Genomic DNA, 19,364 nt, shown 5'->3' with positions numbered 1-19,364 from the left:
TACCAAGATTCCAATCTCCTAAATCTTACCAACACCAGCCGTGTTCGCCACATTCGCGCTCGCCGCCGAAGCACCCGCGACATTCTTACCACCAAAGTTTGAGAAAAACGACGTATCACTTCCACTCAGCGAGCCACTGCTTCCAAACGCGTTAAGCTGGCATGCATGGCCCAGGTACTGACTACAAGCCGCATTTGCGCTCGTCGACGGCGATGCAAAGAACTGACCCGTATTCGCCAACAGGGGAGTTGCAACATTTTGGAACACATTGCCCTCCGCAACAATCTTGCCACCCTTCTCATTGTCAAAAGCATGACCCGTGTTGCTGTAAAAGTAGTTGTTAACAGCATGCAGCAGGGTGTTGCCGCCGACTTTCGGGCTACGACCGGAAGTGTGGTGGATGTAGTTGCCCTTCAGTGTAATAAGGTCGTTGGACCCGATGAGCAGTATGGTCCAGTAGTGGCGGTTGTTGCAGGTTGCGGACCACGAGGTTGAGCCGTCGAATTCTGTGTTGGAGACAGTAACGCGGTTGGAGGCGCCGTAGCCGGCTACGAACATTTGGCGGCCGATGAGGGAGATTTTGCAGTGGTCTGGTGCGGAGAGGTTAGATAGGGGAAGGAGATGGAGATGGGGGTGAAGAGGTAAGATACGTACCGACCCATACTAGATCAGCACCGTCGAGGGTGATGGCGTCGCCACCCCAGATGTATTGGGGGTTGAGCTCAGTGATGTGAATGTTTTGGATGATGATGTTCTTTGCTCCATTTGCAATACGGAGACCCTTGCCGCGAATCACGCCTTTGTTGCCGACACCGATGATAGACTTGTTGGAGCCTAGGTTGATAGCATTGATTCCAGCATTGTCGTATTTGACTTGGATACTCGTTGCTCCAGCGCCAGCATTGCCATTGGTACACCAGCTAGCCTGGTTGATGGCATCCTGACCTCCGTTGCCTGGACATTTGTTGGATGCGGGACGGCAACCAGTCGCAGTGGTGGTGCCCTCAGTGCCCTTGAAATTGAACTCGCGGTCTAGCACAATGCAGCGGGCGGTACTGTCGGTGAGCCATGTCTTCAGCTGGGCGACGGAAGAGGGGATCTGGCATGCTGCGTTACCACCTCCTGTGGTACCCTTGCCAAACCCTTCAGGTGAGCCCTTCACGCCGTATGCCTGTCTTTCGCCAACGACTGCAGCATTGGCGGTATAGGCAGTCGCAAGAGCAAGAATAGACAACTTCATGATGAAACCGGGCCTTCAGAGAGAGGCTTCTTTGCAGATTACAAGAGAAAAGGAGAGTAGAGCTGGTTTCTTGTGTAAAACAAAAGGGCATCATAAGAAATACCAGGCTCTTTATTCATTTCTGTGCAAGTCCAACACTGGCTCGGTGGAGCGCCTGTCGGGAATTATTCCGAAGCCATTTCTTTTGCAATCTGGAATATGCGTAGAAACTAAAATGCTTCACGAATCAGTACAAGTTTTTCCACGAGCATAACGGAGAAATCGACAACCTGCAGCGATAAGAGCACTTTACAGTAGGGTCGGCACACTAACGCAGTATGGATAGGTGAAACATATAGTCATGGGGTTGTGAATGTCCAACACGATTTACACAAGTGCCATTGGCTTTGGTCACTTCAGGGTTGCATCTCCGAGCCGCCATTTGTAGTAGTGTGAGCGAACAAAATGAGCTTTGGTACGCATATCACTTGGGCTGCGATCAATTACAATTCTTGTCGTGGGAACGCAGATGTTTAGTTAAGCAAACGTGGCTGTTGGTATATTTCCTTTCCCCTCTTTTGTTTGTCTTGCAAGCGGATATGGTCAGTTGACGAGGTTTCGTAACAAGGTCGTTCTTAAGCGGTGGAAGAATACTGCGGGATCCCGCAATTGCATAGACTAGGGTTCATGAGGTGGGTGTGGGCATGACGACCATGTGGGACCCCAGGCTAGTACCCTCCGTCTCCACACGTTGTCTAGCCAAGAGGCCGCCAAGTGCCGCTTTCCAGGTACCTGCTCTAAACAGATACAAGCGTCTCTTGGCACTGTTCCGTCAGATAATGTGTATCCACCGCTAAGATGAATTCAGGCTTCGTTGAGTGTTAGTCTCTATCCATCATCCACAAAAAGGAGTTACATCTGAGGTTTGTGCTCCCAAAAACAGTGAACACAGTATGAGATTGGGCAGTACTTTTTGTGCATTTATATCGTTGATTTATTCATGTGCGCAGCCCTTCATATTTGTGACAAGAGCAGGCTGAGCATGCTATGATTCGGAGGAAACCCTTCTTCGATACCGTCATACTTAGACATATTCCCTGTCGGCATAACTCTGGATCATGCCTTTGGTGGTTGCTTCGTACTCGACAAGTTCTACCTTGCCGTCTTTCTCGACCGTGTTGGCTTGCACAAATACCTTGCGTGGCGTCTTCTTTCTCAACACAGCTGGTCTGACCATGTTCTCGTAGAAAGGCTCTACGCTTGTGATTTCATCGTACATACGCTTCGCAGCAGCCACGTCTGCGGTAGCCTTGTAGATGTGCAGCTTTTGGAGGTAGTCGTCCACGGCTGGTCGGCCAAGGTCGAGAATGCGGTCGCGCTCAAGGCGAATCGTTAAGTCGGAAAGGTCTTCCTTCTCCCATTCAAGTTGGCAGAATTCGACGCCCGCGTTGAGGAAGGTTCGCAAGATAGAGAAGCGGGCCTGCATGTGTGCCTGTCCCCACTTCCTACTCTTGGGGTCCCAAAACTCCAGGGCAGCGATACCAGCACGTGCCATCTGGAGATATGCTATGTACAGGACATCACCAGCCGCACTGTTCATGTCCACTTTTCCATCACCGAATCCGAATAGCTGCAGGATGGGGAACTCGCACGATAATGCCATGGCGACGCACTCAGCGCGACATTCCTCGTACGACGCGGCCATGGAACCAAAAGTTGAGCCCCATGTCTGGCCGGGCTTGTACCACGTTTTGATAGGCTGACCACTGAGGGGCGATATGGGTGGGTTCTCCTTGTCAAAATTGAACACACCAGGCTCCGTCTCCTGAAGTAGTTTGCCACAGCCATGACCGAGCAGCTCATGGAGTCCGACCTGAACCTCGAAAGCAGGATCGCGGTATTTTTGATACGTTTCTAGGTCACGTTCTTTGATAAAAGGAATAGGCTCGTTTGGTGCTTTCGCTGAGAGGATGTTTCCTAATGACACGTTCTTGAAGCCAAAGTTTTGCCGAATGTCATCGTAGTTGGGGATGTTGATACCGGCAGGAATACTGTAGGTGTCACCAAATGCATCAGCAATGTTCGATGATTCGACCACTTACCCGCTGCCAGCAAACGTCAATACCTCAAGTGAGGTAAAGTCGGGGCTCAAGAACTTGTCTTTCTCGAATGACTTGTCCCATGGCAGAAGTGGAATGTACTGTGGCGCACTCTCTACCAGCTTTCCAAATGCACGTGTCCGCTCCTTGTTGACCATGGCGACGAAACCTTCCCATTCACCACGGATGCCGTGAGGGTCGCGGTAGGTTTCTATGAAGCCAATATCTGATTCAACCTGGGGTCCTTTGTCCTGTACCCACGCCATCTGGCTCTTTTTGAAAGCCTGCAGTGAGCCACTACGGAAACTCTTGGAATACTCTTCCATCATCTCGATCTGGTGCTCGTTGGCCGCATACTTCTTGGCCTCCTCAATGTGATGGGCAATGGTGTCCATTTCCTTGGAGTAGTCTCCAAACACGAGCGTGACCTTTGTTCCCTCATCCATTGTCCATTCGCTTTCCTTCAAATCGCGCTGTTCTGCCGGGGGGTTATCGAGCGCCGAAGCAATGAGGACTTGGTAGCCATTGTCTGTCTTCCTGATTCTGGTGTTTTCTGGGAGAAGACCCTTGCCCTCGAGAAAATTGCTGACTTTGGATATCTCCTCGTTTGTGATGTTGGGACTGTCAGGGTAGTATGCCGAGATGTGTCCTGCACCCGGATAGCCTAGGTGCAGCTGTCCGACATCATCGCCTGCATATATCGAGTCTTTGATCTTTTCGTATAGGGCTAGTGTATCTTTGGAGACGGTGGCGAGGGCCTTGAGCTGGCGGGGCGGGAGTCGGGGCACGAACTTAGAGTCACCAAAGGACCTGTAGTTGCCCAGATTGCCAAGGAACTGGGCAGCGTAGTTGAGGTATGCATCGATGTCCTCTTGTGAGAGGCCGGCTTCCTTGACGACAGCAGCATAGTCGCCCTTTGTGTGTTTGTGCAGGGCGACAATGAAGTCATAGATGTACTCCGACTCAGGCGAGACTTGGCGAAGGACGACGCGCGATCCGGCAAAGCAGGCGCTGTGATGGGCGTCAGCTAGTCAGCTATGAAACATTGTATTCGGATCCTAGGGCAGATATTACATGGAGAGATGGTGGGCATAGAGCTTCTCCTTGTCGCTCAAGGCCTCAAAATGGGGCTTGATGGCCAAGGGCACAATGGCAGGCGGGTTGTCGGCCAGGTACTGCTTCAGCGTCTCAGCCTCTATGGTGGTCGACATGGCGACTGCGACTAGATGCTTTGGGATATGGCGGGGAATTGAGATGATGGCTACGCAGTCGAGTATGTATGAAGCTGTACATACACACGTTGTCGATTGACGGGCCGATGGGGGAGGGGGAGCTGATGCAGGGAGTCTGCGCTAACTTTGGCGGGGTACTTAGCTAGCCGGCTGCATTCCTGCCACCATCATCCTTGTCACACTCAGCATCGCCTCTACCCTATGCTCACTTCCAGCTTTCCTCATAGAAAACATCTGATTACAACCTCGATATATTACATATTAACTATCTACACCTTTGCCATGGCCTGGAGATACTGCTGGCTGTGTGGGTAGTCGACATAGCCGACGGGTGTCTTTGGCGTATAAAAGACACTGCGATCATATTTCGCCAGTGGCACGCTCTCCTTGACCCGGAACACGAGGTCTGGATTGGCCACAAAGTATCGCCCAAACGCAATGATCACGTCGTATCCTTTGTACGTTTCGTCTACCGCGTGCTTCGCCGAGTCTGGAAGAAACCCTCCTGCAAGCACCACAGGCGTCGTGTTGTTCCACTGCTCAATCATCCAGCTTACAGTCTTTTGTCCTCCGCATTCAGAGTCGTCGTTACCCGTAATGCGAGCTTCAATGAGATGGAGGTATCCGAGGCCAAACGGTTTCAACTCTTCCAGCACATGACTGAATGTTGGCTCCGGCTCGTCCATCAGCATAGCATTGAAGTCGCTGTACGGGCTCAGGCGTACCGCCGTTTTCTCAGCGCCAACAGCGGCCGCTACCATCTTGGTTACCTCTAGAAGGAACCGTGATCGCTTCTCGATACTTCCTCCCCACCCATCTGTTCGCTGGTTACATGTCGATTGCAGGAACTGATCCGGCAAATAGCCGTTCGCGCCGTGTATCTCAACGCCATCGAAACCAGCAGCAATGGCATTCTTTGCTGCGATCGCGTATTCCCCTATCGTTTCCCAGATTATCTCTTCTGTCATCTCCTCTGGTGTTTCATGTTCAGGACTGATTGGAACGGCGCTTGAAGAAATCATCCTTAGGCCGTTTTCCTTAATAACCTCGGGACTGGCAGCCCGGCCTGGGTGCCAGAGCTGACAATATATTATGCACCCCTTGGCATGTACTGCGCTGGTGATGTCTTTCCAGGCACTAATCTGATCCTCCGACCAGATACCCGGTGTGTTGCGACTACTAATAGCATTTTTCGAGATGATGACGGCTTCGCTGATTATAAGAGTACCTGGCACACATGCTCTTTGCTCATAGTATTCTATGACATATTGTCAAAAATTTGTCTTCGTAAAGCGCAGGAGCGGTGTATCCCCTACCTTTATTGAGCGATGTTGCTTTGTGCTCGTCGTCCATACGATAGCGAGTCAATGGCGCCATGGCTATACGATGGCCTAGCCCGGCGGACCCTACTGTCAATGGTTGGAAAAGGCGCGACATGTTGGTTTCTAACACTGGCACAGCTACAAAGCGATCGAGTGTCCTCTTTTACAGAGAGCGAATCGCCCCATTATATCCCTCTGCTGCTATCAGACAAGCGCGCTTGGGACCATGGTGAACCAGACATTTTCTGGCCCGTTCCTGAGAAAAACTCTACATTTCTTCAGATCGCTGGGGTTGTTCTCGGCAGACAACGCCCACACTCATTCCTAGCATGCTACGAATCCGCTCGTGATGCCGAAAACTCGGCGTAACCCCCCATCGAGTTAAGATGTGCTTCTGGAGCGTCGGATCAACGATGACGACAAACGTTGCCATGTGGGTCTAGCACACATCGGCTCAAAATGTGCCGAAAGCGTTGAAGCCACACTATCATTACCCCACTCACGCTCGCATCAATCACAATCGTCTCCACCATACACTCACCGAATCTAAGCATGTAACAGATCCTTCCAGCTGCAGTTTCTTCGGCTGTGTTAAACTCGATTACCGACGTTTTTCCGAATGAAACGTAGTACCGAGCATACTTTGTTAAGGAAAAGGGCCGCCCCGCTCGGGAGGCTTCCGATGCCTACGTTGCTGTCAATCTGCACGCTAGCCATCATGTCCGGACTCAACATCAGTTATTCATGTAGACTTCCTCCATAACTTGACATGTTTACCCAGCGCGCGAAAAACCCAGAGCAAACACATATACGATGACGAGCGAGCAGACCGCCACTGACCAAATGAACTCGATATCTTCCACCAAAAATGAAGACGCTCAAATTCCCGATGCGCCGGACAAGAACAGAGCCAACCAAGACGATCCATATTCCATGGGAATGTCTGTCTCCAACAATGGCAACGCACCACTCGCACCAAAGACCAAACAAGACTCCGACGATGAAAGTGATGCGGCATCCATTGGAGGTCAGCGGAATACCATGACCTCCACTCAGCTCAGAATCGCGATTCCAGCATTGTCGGTCTGCCTGTTTGTCTCCTTCATCGACCAAACAAGCGTTTCAACCGCAACGCCTGCAATCGCTGTTGATCTGAATACTGGAACTGCAACCTCGTGGATTGGCACATCGTTTCTGATAGCCTCGACAGCCTTCCAACTCATCAACGGTCGGCTTTCAGATATATTTGGCCGGAAAAACCTACTTCTCGTCAGCCTTATGCTTATGGCTTTGGGAGATCTCGGCTGCGGTTTCGCAAAATCGGATGTACAGCTTTTTGTACTCCGTGCTATTGCAGGTATTGGCGGTGGCGGCATTAACAGTTTAGTCATGATCATCGTTAGTGACATTACCACCTTGCAGAATCGTGGCAAGTATCAAGGTAGGGTTTTTCGTCAACTCGTGGCCATTTTTACTTACTGAATCCCTTTCCAGGTTGGCTAGGTGCAGTAATCGCTCTAGGCAATGGTGCCGGCCCTTTTCTCGGTGGTGCTATTGTCGAAGGTGCTACATGGAGATGGGTGTTCTGGATTATACCCATCTTGACCATCCCTACATCTCTGATCATCTTGTTCTTCCTGCCTTTGAAGCATCGATCCGGTGGCTATCTCGAAAAGATCAGAAAAATCGACTATGGTGGCATGGTGCTCAACATTGCATCCACACTCCTCTTACTAATACCCTTGTCCGGAGGTGGTGTTACTTATGCCTGGGCCTCTCCGTTTTTTATTGCCTGCACCGTCACCGGCGCCGTGTTGGGAATTCTGTTTGTCCTGTACGAATGGAGGTTTGTGGCTCTCCCAATCATGCCACTTCGCCTTTTTCGTGCCCCTCATGCCTGGGCGCTCTATTTGCAAACCTTCCTCATCGGGCTCGCGTATTTTGGAAATTTCTTCTATCTCCCGATTTACTTCCAATCAGTCCTACGGTACTCACCTTTAGTATCTGGTGCGTTAATTCTACCAGTGGTCATCACCACCTCTCTTACATCCATTGCGTCTGGCCAGTACATGAACCGAGTTGGTAGTTACATGCATTGCGTTCTCGCTGGATTTGCGCTTTGGACTCTTGGAAATGGGCTCACGATACTTTTCGACCGGAGTACCGGCCTGGCAGTGCTCATTGTTGTGCTCATTCTGGAAGGTGCGGGCATTGGCTTAGTACTTCAGCCTACGCTTGTTGGTATGTACGCAAACGGTCGTTCCGAAGATCGTGCTGTGACAACAGGATTGCGCAACTTTATTCGCACCATTGGTGGAGCGTTTGGTCTTGTCATTTCTGGAGTCATCCTGTCGAACACGCTTAGTCGTCACTTATCGCAACAAGGCTTCGTATCGGAAAGTCTGATGAGTCAGTTGACTTCCTCAACTTATAACCTCGACGGCTTTGGTCTCACAAAAGACCAGCAAGATATCGTTTTCAATGTCTACATGCTAGGTCTGCATTACATATTCATCTTCTTTACAGTATGCTCAGGCGTGAGCTTATCGTTGACCTTTTGGGTTGGGAACACGAGTCTGAAAGCACCAAAGAAGATGGACGAGGAAGAAACGGTGGCAACAAGCGTAAACGTAGATGCGCTTGAACAGGCAGCCATCCATGGTGAGGAAGTTGAGAGCGAAGGGGATGCATCCGATGAGAAAGAGGCAAACATAGGCGGAGACGCAAAGAACAAAAAAGGTCCATGAGGGCTAGCAGGGCCTTTCCGGATAAAAAGTGTATAAAAAATCCTATCATCTTGGCAGAAACATTGGAATGCATCATGTATAGACCCTGATGACTTCATTGCTTGGGAGTTTAGCGATCGTCCTCAAGCAATCTCACCATTGACTGCCTCGAAAACCAAAGTGAGAACCCCGCATACATAATTCGACGTGAGGATTTCTTGTTGCTTTACAATTTCTGAATTCATTAATTGAAACTGACTGCGACTGTCTCGGTATTTACTCGGCTGCTGTTACTGTCAACATAAAACGGTGCGGGGACGATAAGACTTCGCATCGAGGCGATCCGCCAGGGTACATTGAGGATTAACGCTGGGCATACACAACACAATTTTCTTTACTAATACAACGAACTGTTTCCTGTAAGATTTTCAGAGTTCCGAGTTCGGTAGGTTGCAATGTGGCCCCACAAAAACCCATGTCTTATCAGCAACCCCAGATTGGTGTGCCCCAGCCGTCGTAACACCTCCCTTTCGGGGCAACTTTCTACTTGCGGATCTTTCCAAGCCGATAACTTTACATCTTCCTACGGTAACATGATAACGTCACGGCCGATCCAGATCGCGGCCGTACGCTGGACGATCATCGTGGACGACGGCAGGGTCTAGCATGCGATCTGTTGCGTAACAACTTCGCGGGTGAGAACAGCCGATGTTCCAACTACGAGATACGAAAACTGAGGGGTTACTCGCTGCCACAAGTACTTAGACTCACTGCGAGAAATCTGAAAAGGATCGTGTGAATCAAGATCTGGATACCCTCCCGTCTACTTTCAAAATACCTCTGTAGTACCACTGTAACAAACCATCACCATGCCTGAAGTCTACGCTGCACCACAAGAATACGCCTTTCCTCGGAACTTCAAGGGATATGGCGAAAAGGGCCTTGAGGGGTTGAAATGGCCAAACGACGCGAAGATAGCCGTCTCTTTTGTTATCAACTACGAAGAGGTAAATCCAATCCCCTTCAATTCAAGTCATACACGCTCTAACTGTTTCAAAAGGGCGGCGAGCGCTCAGTGATGAAAGGAGACGGAGTGTCTGAAATCAATCTCCGCGAGTATCCTGCGCAACCAAGAATCAACGAGCGCGACTACAGCGGCGAATCTGAATTCGAATACGGCTCACGCAGTGGCTGGTGGCGTATGTTCAAGCTCTTCAACGACTACAACATGAAATTCACCCTCTACGCCGTCGGCTCTGCCGTCGAAGAGCAACCCGAAGCCGTCACGCGCTCCGTCGAAGAAGGCCACGACATCGCATCGCACGCCTACCGCTGGATCGACCACGCCAACCTCTCCGTCGAAGCCGAGAAGCAGCATATCAGAGACGGCATCACCTCTCTCAAAAAACTCGCGGGGTACGCCCCTAAAGGCTGGTACTACGGCCGTCCCTCCCCCCAAAGCCGCACCTTGATTCCTTTAGTCTACGAGGAAATGGGGGAGGAACTCCTCTGGGCCAGCGACACCTACGCCGACGACCTACCCTATTGGACTGATCTCCCCCACGAGCGCAACAGCCCCAATCCAAAGGGCTGTCTCATGGTTCCCTACAGCTACGACTGTAACGACTTCAAATTCCATACCCAAGGCACGGGATTCCGCAGCCCCGGTGCCTTTTATGAGCACCTCCAGAACGCATTCGATGTGCTGTATGAGGAGGGTGCAGCTGGGAAACCAAAGATGATGACGATTGGACTGCATTGTAGGATTATCGGAAGGCCTGGACGGTTTAAGGCGTTGCAGGATTTTGTAAAGTATATTTCGGAGAAGGAGGGGGTTTGGGTGGCAACAAGGACGCAGATTGCGGAGGCGTTTAGGGAGCAGTTTCCCTATAAGAAGGGGCAGCTTGCATAGGGATTTGGGGCGTATAAATGAATTTCTTTTGGTGTTCGCTTTTCAGAGTTTGCAGGAGAGGTACATATGTTGAGTTGGTGACGAAAGGTAGATATGGATATAGCAATGTTATCAACAGTCCTCTCCGTTCAGACATTTACCTCCTTTGCATTGCGAATCTCAAAGTCCACAAGCAATGCTTGTAACACACAAGGAAAACTCCAGACTCCCTTCACCTATACCCTCCAAAACTCCACTGATTCATGTCCACCATCCCCTCCCCATCCGTCTGCATCGCAGCATCCTGAATAGGATCCACCCCATAAAACCCCGGCCCCTCCTCCGCCGTCCAACTCATCTCCGCCGTCCCGCGTCCCACCCCATCCCCTCTCACCTCCACATTCTGCATCTGCGCCTCCTCATCCCTCACCATCTCATTCCACATCCTCCACCCCTGCCATCCCCCAGGCGCCTCCTCATCAACCTCCATAAACGCCTCTTTGACCGCATCCGTCACCATATGCGATAGCGTCTGTTTACTTCCCCTCCTCCCTTCCGTCCCCTCTTCATATCCCTTTCGTTGTTGACTTAGACCCTGCAAGCTCGGCTCCGCATCAACATCCAGCTGTAGCGGTCTCGCGCCACTCGTTCTTAGCGTAGCCGTGGCATTAACAACCGTCTTGAACAAACTACCAGATAACGCATCGAAGATATCACGATACTTCACTGCGCCCGGCCATTTCTCACCGAAAATAGTCAGGATCTGTGAGCACGCACGGGTCGCTTCGAGGACGTCGTAGGAGAACAAGGTGCGGTCGCGCCAGATGCAATATACAAGTGTCAAACCGGCTACGAAACACGAGTGCAGCGATATCATGGTGTAAGTCAGCGTTCTGTTCTGGCTGAGTCGCTTGTACGCATTACAGGCGCAAGCGGCGGAGCGGGCGCACGTGATGAAGCGTGTATCCGTCGTATCGAGAGTTGGTAAGAAGACGGTGAAGAGGAAGAGCATTGCTTTGTGGTATTGAACGCCGTAGAAGTCGCGGGCGTCAAGATAAGCGCTTTCCGGGTCGTACATCCAGGTTATTTTGTTTTCCTTCTTAGGGGTTTGCGGGCAAGTACGGAGCCAAGTGTCGAGGTCGTTGCGGATTGAGGTCATTTTTTGGTCGAGTTTGGCGCGCTGCTCGAAGGTGCCGGCGAAGACGTCGCGGTCGACGCGGAAGACGGTTTTGTGGATTCGGGATTGGATTTGGTCGAGCCTGATGATGTGGATGAAGGGCTCGATGTTGGACCATTGGGTTTTGTGGGCTTCGGGGGCTTCTTGGTGGGTTAGAGTCCAGAATTCGGGGCTGGTGCTGGGAAGCTTCAAAAAGAGTCAGTTGATATAATGTTGGTGATGTTCGGTGACTACTGGCATACCTCGACATTGATGTCCCGATCGGCAATGGCAAAGGCACGGCCAAGCACGATGCTAGTCACTCGATCGAGACAGTAACACGACCAAAACGCTCGGCGTCGAATCTCAGCATCCCTCGCTTGTTCAGGGGAGTACACCACACTTCTCTTTCTGTGTAAGCCCATCTCTATGCAGACGGACGTCGCATATCGGATCTGAGACCAGGCGCCTGCTCCGTACGGAGACCGCTGTCCGTGTACCCCAAGCAGTATGAGAAACTGGACAGTTGCGAGGTTATGCTGAGCTAAGATATAATCCATTGGCTCTGTCGCGGCAACAAGATGACTCTAAAACCGGTAAGAATAATTCACCATTTATACTCGTTTGACTTACTTCAGGATCAACTCCACATGGCTTCTGCGTCAAAGACAAGAAGCGAGCTGTAATGGCATACATGAGGTGAAAGATGCTTCGTTCAATGATAGACAAAGCACCCTGAACATACTGCTTCTCGAAGAGCTTTGTGTAAACCACGCGATCTAGTAATGGCCAGCGTGTATGTATACGCTCGAAGAAGACATCAAATAGGACTCGTGCCTGTTGCCTCTCCGGGAAATCTATGACATGGTCATCTGAATGTGCAGATTCAGGAGGTGGTGGTGGAGGTGGCCTTGCAGCCATGGGAGTGGGAGTCGTCTGGTTAGCATTCTGGCCGGCTGCTCTCTTGCCAGAACTCCGAAAAATTGAAGACTGTATGATGCGAGCAATAGTCGCGCCAGAGCTAGAACCAACATAGTAGGGTTCAGGAGTCGTGTCGGTAGTCCCAGATGCGCATAGAGAGAGGTAGGCTACGCCGTCAACAAGTGAAGTCCTATCTTCACCTTCAAGGTCATCCGAGAAACAGTCGTCTCGAGATTCACGACGTGCTTCATTTGACTGGAACTGAGGGACCGATGGCTCTTCGGTAGTCGTAGGAGCCACAACATGCACCAGATCCGAGCCATTGTCATAATGATCCGAAGCATGGTCTGGAAGGCGAGCTTCTAGAAACGCAATGCGTTCTTCCAAGGCAGTTATATAACTGACCAGTTAGTCAGACATCCAACACGCACTCGTTCCAAAAAGCGTTTTGGTAAAAGACCTACGCCGACTTGCCACCAGGATATTGGGGCCGCAGGGTTCTCTCGTATGCACAAGCTACACCAGCTCGTTCGCACGACCTGCATACTGGACGCGCGCCGTCGCACTGCAAGAGGCTTAGTCAAGAGGTAATGTTGTGAAACCCTCAAATGACGTACTCGTTGCTTTCTTCGCTTGCATCTCTTGCAGGCCAAGGCGACTCGAGGCTTCCTCGCTGCAGAGGGCTGCGGGCCCACATTTGTGCTATTTGATGGGATCTCAGTAGCAGCAGCGGATGCAGGTATCTGGTCATCGACTGATCCAGAAGGACTCAGGAGGTTCTCTGCGTAGGACTGCGACATGACCTTTTCGGTATGAAATTACCACAGTGTGTAGTACGTAGTCGAGAGCCCATGGAATCATCGGCCCCAACCTGCGCACTACGTATTCGGATGCATTACGCCCTTCACGTGCGACGATCGCTCAGGGTAAACGGCATACACAAGCCGAAGTGTATCTTATCGTGATTGCTTCCAGAGTGGGCAAGATAAGTCGTCATGTGATCTTATCTCGGCTGCAGTCTTCCTTTTGGTTGCGGAGACTGTTGACCAGATCGGTAACGCTGACGTTCACTACCACAACGACGTCGCGTGCTTACACTGTATTCCTATCTCAGCCCCTGCTCTTTATCGCATCTTGGGGGTCTTGGACGCAGCTTGTGCATCTGGGGCAGCATGTTACATCGGCTGAAAATGCGCCGATGGAGGCGATGGCAAGGGGGTCTGGCCAGTTCTAACTCACCATTGGTGTGTGTGTGGACTGCGTGAACCATCTGGGGTCGGAACAGAGTCAATCAACCTTGACATATGAGAGGCCGTGATCCACAGATGTAAAGATGAGGGCGGACTGCTTTTTTTGCGAAGTCAGGCCTGTCTGTTCAGACCACGACTGAATCCAACATGGGCAAATTCGAAATGCCAACGAAGCGGCGGATGTCAGCACCGTTCCAGTCAAAGGAAGCCTTTATGGAATTTCTCAGGGCTCCTCGCGTCAATGACGGCCATGTCCCTATCGGAGACGAGAGATGGTCGAATAAAGATCTCGAGCCGACACCAGTTGAACAAAGGACTTGGACTTGGTATAGTCTGCCTCTATACTGGTTTTCCAACAAATTCTCCCTTGTCGGCTGGAATACTGGCTCTTCACTTGTAGCCGTTGGCCTGGTACGTTATCCGGTAAGACTACTTGTAGGACGCAGACTAATCACTTCTGTAGACATGGCAGACATCCTTCGCCTCAGCATGCATCGGCTCTCTACTCGCGGCTATAGTCGTCGTTCTGATGGCTCGTCCGGGTGCTAAATATCATATCGGATTGTAAGTAACCATCTCCCACGCATTTTCGACTTGAGCTTACCATGCGAAGTCCCGTCCTTGCACGCTCTGTCATGGGCATGTACGGTTCCTACTTCTTCGTCTTCATCCGAGCCATCGTCTGCATCATCTGGTACGGCATTCAGACCTTTTACGCCGGCAACCTCTTGTCCGTGATGCTACGCTGCATCTTTGGCAGTTCCTGGGAAAACCTACCGAACACACTCTCGCCAGGTGCTGCCGTGACATCGAAGCAGCTGTTGACTTTCTTCATGGCTTGGCTCATGGAATTCCCTTTTATGTGGGTTCATCCGACCCGCATCCACTACGTCTTCACCGTCAAGGGAATCATCATGCCTATTGCGGCTTTTGCGGTTTTCGGCTGGTGCATGGCAAATGGCGGCGGACTCAACTCCATGGATCTCGCTCACAAGACGAGCAAAGCTTCATCAACTATTCCTTTGGGTTGGAGTATCATGGCTGGTATCAACACCATCTTTGGTGCACTATCGCCCATGCTTGTCAACCAGCCCGATCTTGCCCGCTACTGCAAGAAGCCCCGCGACGCAGGTTATCTCCAGGGTGTCAGTGTGTTCGTCTCTGCTATCATCGTCTTTTTCCTCGGTATGGCTTCGACAACATCAATGCAATCAGCGTACGGCGTAGCGTACTGGAACATTTGGGATCTCTTCGACGCTATACTTGACCATCACTTTGGCGCTGGTGCACGCGCAGCAGTCTTTTTCGCCTCATTGGCATTCTACTTTGGAGTTTTTGCGACAAATTTTGGGGCTAATTCTATTCCGTTTGGCTCGGATATGACTGGTCTATTCCCCAAATGGCTCACGATCCGCAGAGGACAGATACTTTGTGCTCTCCTTGGAATCGCTGTGCAGCCATGGCAACTCATGGCTAATGCGTCTGCTTTCCTCAGGTAAGACAGCTACAGAGATCGCTAGTTTGCTGTGGAAGAAAACAAAACTAACGATTAAATAGCTTTCTTGGATCTTACAATATCTTCATGGCTCCTCTCTGCGCCGTCTTGATTGTTGATTACTTCATCATTCGGAAGGGCAATGTCCACGTTCCGTCGTGCTACGATGGCAGAAAAACAGGCCTGTATTGGTTCTGGTCTGGAATCAACTGGTGTGGAGTAGTAGCGTGGATACTCGGCACCACCATGGGTATCCCAGGTCTCATCGGTCAATACCAACCGCAGATCATTTCCATGGCCGCACAGAACATGTACCGTATGGGATGGGTCTTGACCTTTACCGTTGCGGCGACGGTTTATTACTTCACGTTTCTTTTCATCAAGCCGCGCGTATTTCCTGTTGGACGCGAGAGCACGCCGTTTGAGTGGGAGTGGTTGGGCAATGACGGTCGTGAGGGATTTTTCGAGGGAGAGGGAGACCGTGGAGAGATTTACGTTGCTGCTACACCACCCATGACGGATGCAGGGGATGATATTGAGGTTGGAGGCAAATCGCCGAAGGTGAATTATTGAACTCTGTGTAGGGAGAAACTTCATTAGTAATACTGTATGCTGTGTGACGATGTCATTGAATGTCGTAAATGATACTTTCTCCAAAACCACATACATCCACTTTGTGCATATCAGGCATTCCATTAGTTACATATCCCTCAACCGTTAGAGACAGGTCCGTACCCAATACCCTTGCTTCATGGCGAACTCCAAATCATCCCCACTGCGATGCTTCCATATCTGGTAGGAGGGAAAGTTGGAGGTGTGGAGGTGTGTTCGGCATACAACCGTCCGATAAGCGGGACGACCGTTATCGGCCGTCATCGCACTTACACTTGTACTACCACGAACGCCTCGATAGGGCAACCCGCACGCCGGTCACAAAGTGCGACATGGTGTATCTGATGGCTGCCTATCATACTAAGCGGATCACTTGGGCCGAGGATAACAGTTTCGGCATGACTTCCTTTAATGCACATTTAGTGCACAAAAGTGTATCATTTGGAAGGGGGAAAGGAAATCATTTTATCATTCCTGAACATACGGAGTCTTTGCTTCTTTGTAGTTCAAAGTTGGTATTGCAGCCTGGGATATACGGATACGATTGACAACATGAGTTCCGAACTCTACCAGCTGACAGCCACAGAAGTGGCAAAGAAAATCCAGCAAGGCGAAGTCACAGTAGAAGAATATGCAAAGTCGCTTTTGAAGCGTATCGAGGCGCGGGACGAGGCTGTCAAAGCATGGGCGTATCTCAACCCTGAGTACGTAATTGAGCAGGCAAAAGCACTAGATGCTGTTCCAAAAGATGAGCGCGGCCCGTTGCACGGTATTGCAATTGCTGTCAAAGATGTGATTTACACAAAAGGTGAGTTTGATCACAAGCTTTTCGCTAGACATTGGTTAATAGACTCTAGATATGCCAACGCAATTCAATTCCCCAATATACGCCAAGGATGCACCAAAAGTCGATGCTGGATCCATTGCTATACTGCGCAAATCCGGTGCGCTTATATTCGGAAAGACAACAACGACTGAATTCGCTGCAACAACCACAGGCCCCAAGACGTGCAACCCGCACGACTCGAATCGCACGCCTGGTGGTTCTTCATCAGGGTCTGGAGCTGCGGTGGGCGACTTCCAAGCACCTATCGGTTTGGGTACGCAGACGGGCGGCAGCACTATCCGGCCTGGTTCGTACAATGGAATCTACGCTCTCAAGCCTACGTGGAATTCGATCACGCGCGAAGGACAGAAGATTTACTCGCTGATACTCGATACACTTGGTCTTTATGCTCGTAGTGTAGCAGATTTAGAGCTGCTCGCCGATACTTTTGCTATTCACGATGATGTTCCAGTCCCATCGGATTTCACAGTCAAAGGAGCAAAGTTCGCGGTTCTCAAAACCATGGTTTGGCCACAGGTAGGACCAGGTACCGTTGCTGCGCTCGACAAGGCCGTTTCCCTACTACGCGCGCATGGAGCCGAAGTAGAGGAGATTTCGCTGCCAGAGCACCTCAATGATCTCCCATCATGGCATACGACAGTGCTGAACTCGGATGGTCGGACGGCGTTTTTGCCCGAATACACAGTGGCCAAGGACAAGATTTCGGAGCAGTTAGTAGGACACGTAGAAAACAGTGGAAAGATTTCGCGCAAGGCACAGCTGGAAGCGTTTGATAATATAGCAGCAGCAAGGCCGGTGGTAGATGAGCTGCTTGAAAAGTATGCCGCGGTGCTGACGCCAAGCGTGCCTGATGAGGCGCCAGTGGGTATCGAGAAGACTGGCAGCGCAGCGTTTTGTTTGATATGGACGGTAAGTTTTGTTTCCGCACTATTGCTGCGAGTCGTTATTGATCTAGAGATAGGCGCTACATACACCGGTGGTCAACGTCCCAGGCTTCAAGGGGCAGAATGGCATGCCAATTGGCGTCTCGCTTGTGGCACCGCGATACCATGACAGACGGCTTCTGGCAGTGAGCAAAGAAGTTGGAAAGATATTCGAGGCTGAGGGTGGATGGCAACGGTCGGTGTAGATAGTTGACGGAATTAGTGTATATAGATGGAAAGAGTGTCTACATTTGGATATTTCATAATACACGCGCACTGAGACTGGCTTTCAGAAAACGACTCAAGGAAGTTGAAAGAGATGCACAAAGTAGACGGAACTCATTACAATACCTGGCCGCGATTAGGATTATGCATAATCACATGATGTTAAGGCGGGTGTAGACTTCCTGAGTACTGAAGTCCATCACCATACCGTATTTAGTTTAGTGTGCTAATCGCGACGCGTCTACATCATCGATACGCGTCACTCTCGTCGCGACTAACTTCCCCTCAGCAGTCCCCAATTCCACCCAATTTCTTCCTTTGTACTACTTTTGGTTTTTTCTTTCAAAACATTCGTTCACTACACCTTACAACCAACACAATGTCTCTAACCACTCTGCCTTCACTTCCTGAACCCGTTCTACACCTAATTTGCATCTATCTCACGCCGGATCGCCCCAGCGTCAACGACCCGGAAAATGGCCAATCACCTACACTTTACCGCCCAATAATCAGCCTTTCACTGACCGCGCATGCCCTAAATCGCATCTCCTCAACCCACATCGCGACAAATATGAGCCTGACATGGGGCACTATCCGTTGGGACCTCTTTCTCCGCACCGTGCTCGAAAACCCAGTCTACGCATCCACCGTCAAGTACCTCAAACTCAGCGAGCTCAGCCTAGATGAGCAAGATTTGGTTAGACCAACAAAGTGGCAAGGCGGCACAGACGATCTCACAGAAATGTTCAAAGCACTATCCGGATTGCAAACGCTCTACTCGTCGCACTGCAGGCTACTCTACCCCGACTCCATCATCTATCGCCTTACGTCTCAAAAAATGCCGCTGTGGAAAACGCTCCAGGTCGTGCGATTCGACCATATCAACGCCTGGGGTGAGGACCGCATCGCGCAATTGAACTTGCACCGCGAACGCACAAAAGATAATGAACACGGTGAACCGAGCAAGTACACGATGGGAAACGGACTGCTTACTGGCTCTCTGGCGCGCTTGAGTATCTTGGACTTTCACAAGATACCCGAGGTCACTAATGTGGTTGCTACTACACGCGATTTTGAAGACGACGGGGATACGGAGGGGGATGCGGATTGGGTTGATGAGGATGCGGAAAAGGAGGAGGGAGAGGATTGGAGTGATGATGATGATGATTATGAGTATGAGAGCGAGGATAGCGAGTGGGATTCGGAAGATGACAGCGATTATGAGGATGATTGGGAGGCGGAGTATGGGTTCAGTGTGCCTAGCGCTCAGCCTGTGAAGGAGGGGCTGCCGACGCCGGCCGTTGGCTTGTCTGCTCCAGGGAAGAGTTTGTTGGATTTTTAATGAAACAAGACAGGAGTGCGTTTTGTATAGCATATGTTTTAGAGGGGCTCAACATGTATATTAGTAGATTTATCTTGTAGTACGTTTAATCGACTGAACTTCAC

General features: G+C 50.7%; 8 protein-coding genes across 8 annotated transcripts; 4 read left to right on the top strand and 4 right to left on the bottom strand.

Moving 5' to 3' along the window:
• Positions 1 to 18: 18 nt before the first annotated feature.
• On the bottom strand, positions 19 to 1,240 carry COCMIDRAFT_90152 (polysaccharide lyase family 1 protein; the record flags this gene model as incomplete). Its single annotated transcript, XM_007687836.1, has 2 exons — positions 19 to 590; positions 655 to 1,240. 2 exons carry the CDS (start codon positions 1,238 to 1,240, stop codon positions 19 to 21), a joined length of 1,158 nt encoding a protein of 385 aa, XP_007686026.1.
• Positions 1,241 to 2,303: 1,063 nt separating this feature from the next.
• COCMIDRAFT_3567 (uncharacterized protein) lies at positions 2,304 to 4,529 on the bottom strand (the record flags this gene model as incomplete). Its single annotated transcript, XM_007687785.1, has 3 exons — positions 2,304 to 3,270; positions 3,322 to 4,329; positions 4,393 to 4,529. The coding sequence occupies 3 exons, from the start codon at positions 4,527 to 4,529 to the stop codon at positions 2,304 to 2,306; spliced, it is 2,112 nt and encodes a 703-aa protein (XP_007685975.1).
• A 290-nt stretch (positions 4,530 to 4,819) lies between these two features.
• On the bottom strand, positions 4,820 to 5,987 carry COCMIDRAFT_35005 (uncharacterized protein; the record flags this gene model as incomplete). The annotated part of the gene is made up of 2 exons (XM_007687810.1): positions 4,820 to 5,778; positions 5,867 to 5,987. The coding sequence occupies 2 exons, from the start codon at positions 5,985 to 5,987 to the stop codon at positions 4,820 to 4,822; spliced, it is 1,080 nt and encodes a 359-aa protein (XP_007686000.1).
• Positions 5,988 to 6,685: 698 nt separating this feature from the next.
• COCMIDRAFT_24638 (uncharacterized protein) lies at positions 6,686 to 8,619 on the top strand (the record flags this gene model as incomplete). The annotated part of the gene is made up of 2 exons (XM_007687797.1): positions 6,686 to 7,313; positions 7,367 to 8,619. The coding sequence occupies 2 exons, from the start codon at positions 6,686 to 6,688 to the stop codon at positions 8,617 to 8,619; spliced, it is 1,881 nt and encodes a 626-aa protein (XP_007685987.1).
• Positions 8,620 to 9,467: 848 nt separating this feature from the next.
• COCMIDRAFT_90031 (carbohydrate esterase family 4 protein) lies at positions 9,468 to 10,510 on the top strand (the record flags this gene model as incomplete). Its single annotated transcript, XM_007687835.1, has 2 exons — positions 9,468 to 9,605; positions 9,659 to 10,510. The coding sequence occupies 2 exons, from the start codon at positions 9,468 to 9,470 to the stop codon at positions 10,508 to 10,510; spliced, it is 990 nt and encodes a 329-aa protein (XP_007686025.1).
• Positions 10,511 to 10,721: 211 nt separating this feature from the next.
• On the bottom strand, positions 10,722 to 13,366 carry COCMIDRAFT_24636 (uncharacterized protein; the record flags this gene model as incomplete). Its single annotated transcript, XM_007687796.1, has 5 exons — positions 10,722 to 11,852; positions 11,909 to 12,232; positions 12,279 to 12,966; positions 13,031 to 13,131; positions 13,184 to 13,366. 5 exons carry the CDS (start codon positions 13,364 to 13,366, stop codon positions 10,722 to 10,724), a joined length of 2,427 nt encoding a protein of 808 aa, XP_007685986.1.
• A 597-nt stretch (positions 13,367 to 13,963) lies between these two features.
• Positions 13,964 to 17,899, top strand: COCMIDRAFT_35001 (uncharacterized protein; the record flags this gene model as incomplete). Its single annotated transcript, XM_007687809.1, has 7 exons — positions 13,964 to 14,227; positions 14,280 to 14,380; positions 14,430 to 15,311; positions 15,374 to 15,872; positions 16,497 to 16,731; positions 16,781 to 17,679; positions 17,732 to 17,899. The coding sequence occupies 7 exons, from the start codon at positions 13,964 to 13,966 to the stop codon at positions 17,897 to 17,899; spliced, it is 3,048 nt and encodes a 1,015-aa protein (XP_007685999.1).
• Positions 17,900 to 18,297: 398 nt separating this feature from the next.
• Positions 18,298 to 19,260, top strand: COCMIDRAFT_90077 (uncharacterized protein; the record flags this gene model as incomplete). The annotated part of the gene is made up of 1 exon (XM_007687834.1): positions 18,298 to 19,260. The coding sequence occupies one exon, from the start codon at positions 18,298 to 18,300 to the stop codon at positions 19,258 to 19,260; it is 963 nt and encodes a 320-aa protein (XP_007686024.1).
• Between the last annotated feature and the right edge of the window lie 104 nt (positions 19,261 to 19,364).

Source organism: Bipolaris oryzae, assembly GCF_000523455.1.
Source record: "Bipolaris oryzae ATCC 44560 unplaced genomic scaffold scaffold_34, whole genome shotgun sequence".
NCBI classification, from domain to species: Eukaryota; Fungi; Ascomycota; class Dothideomycetes; order Pleosporales; family Pleosporaceae; genus Bipolaris; species Bipolaris oryzae.
Note: the sequence above shows the minus strand (reverse complement) of the source record. Positions and strands in the feature narration are given on the sequence as shown.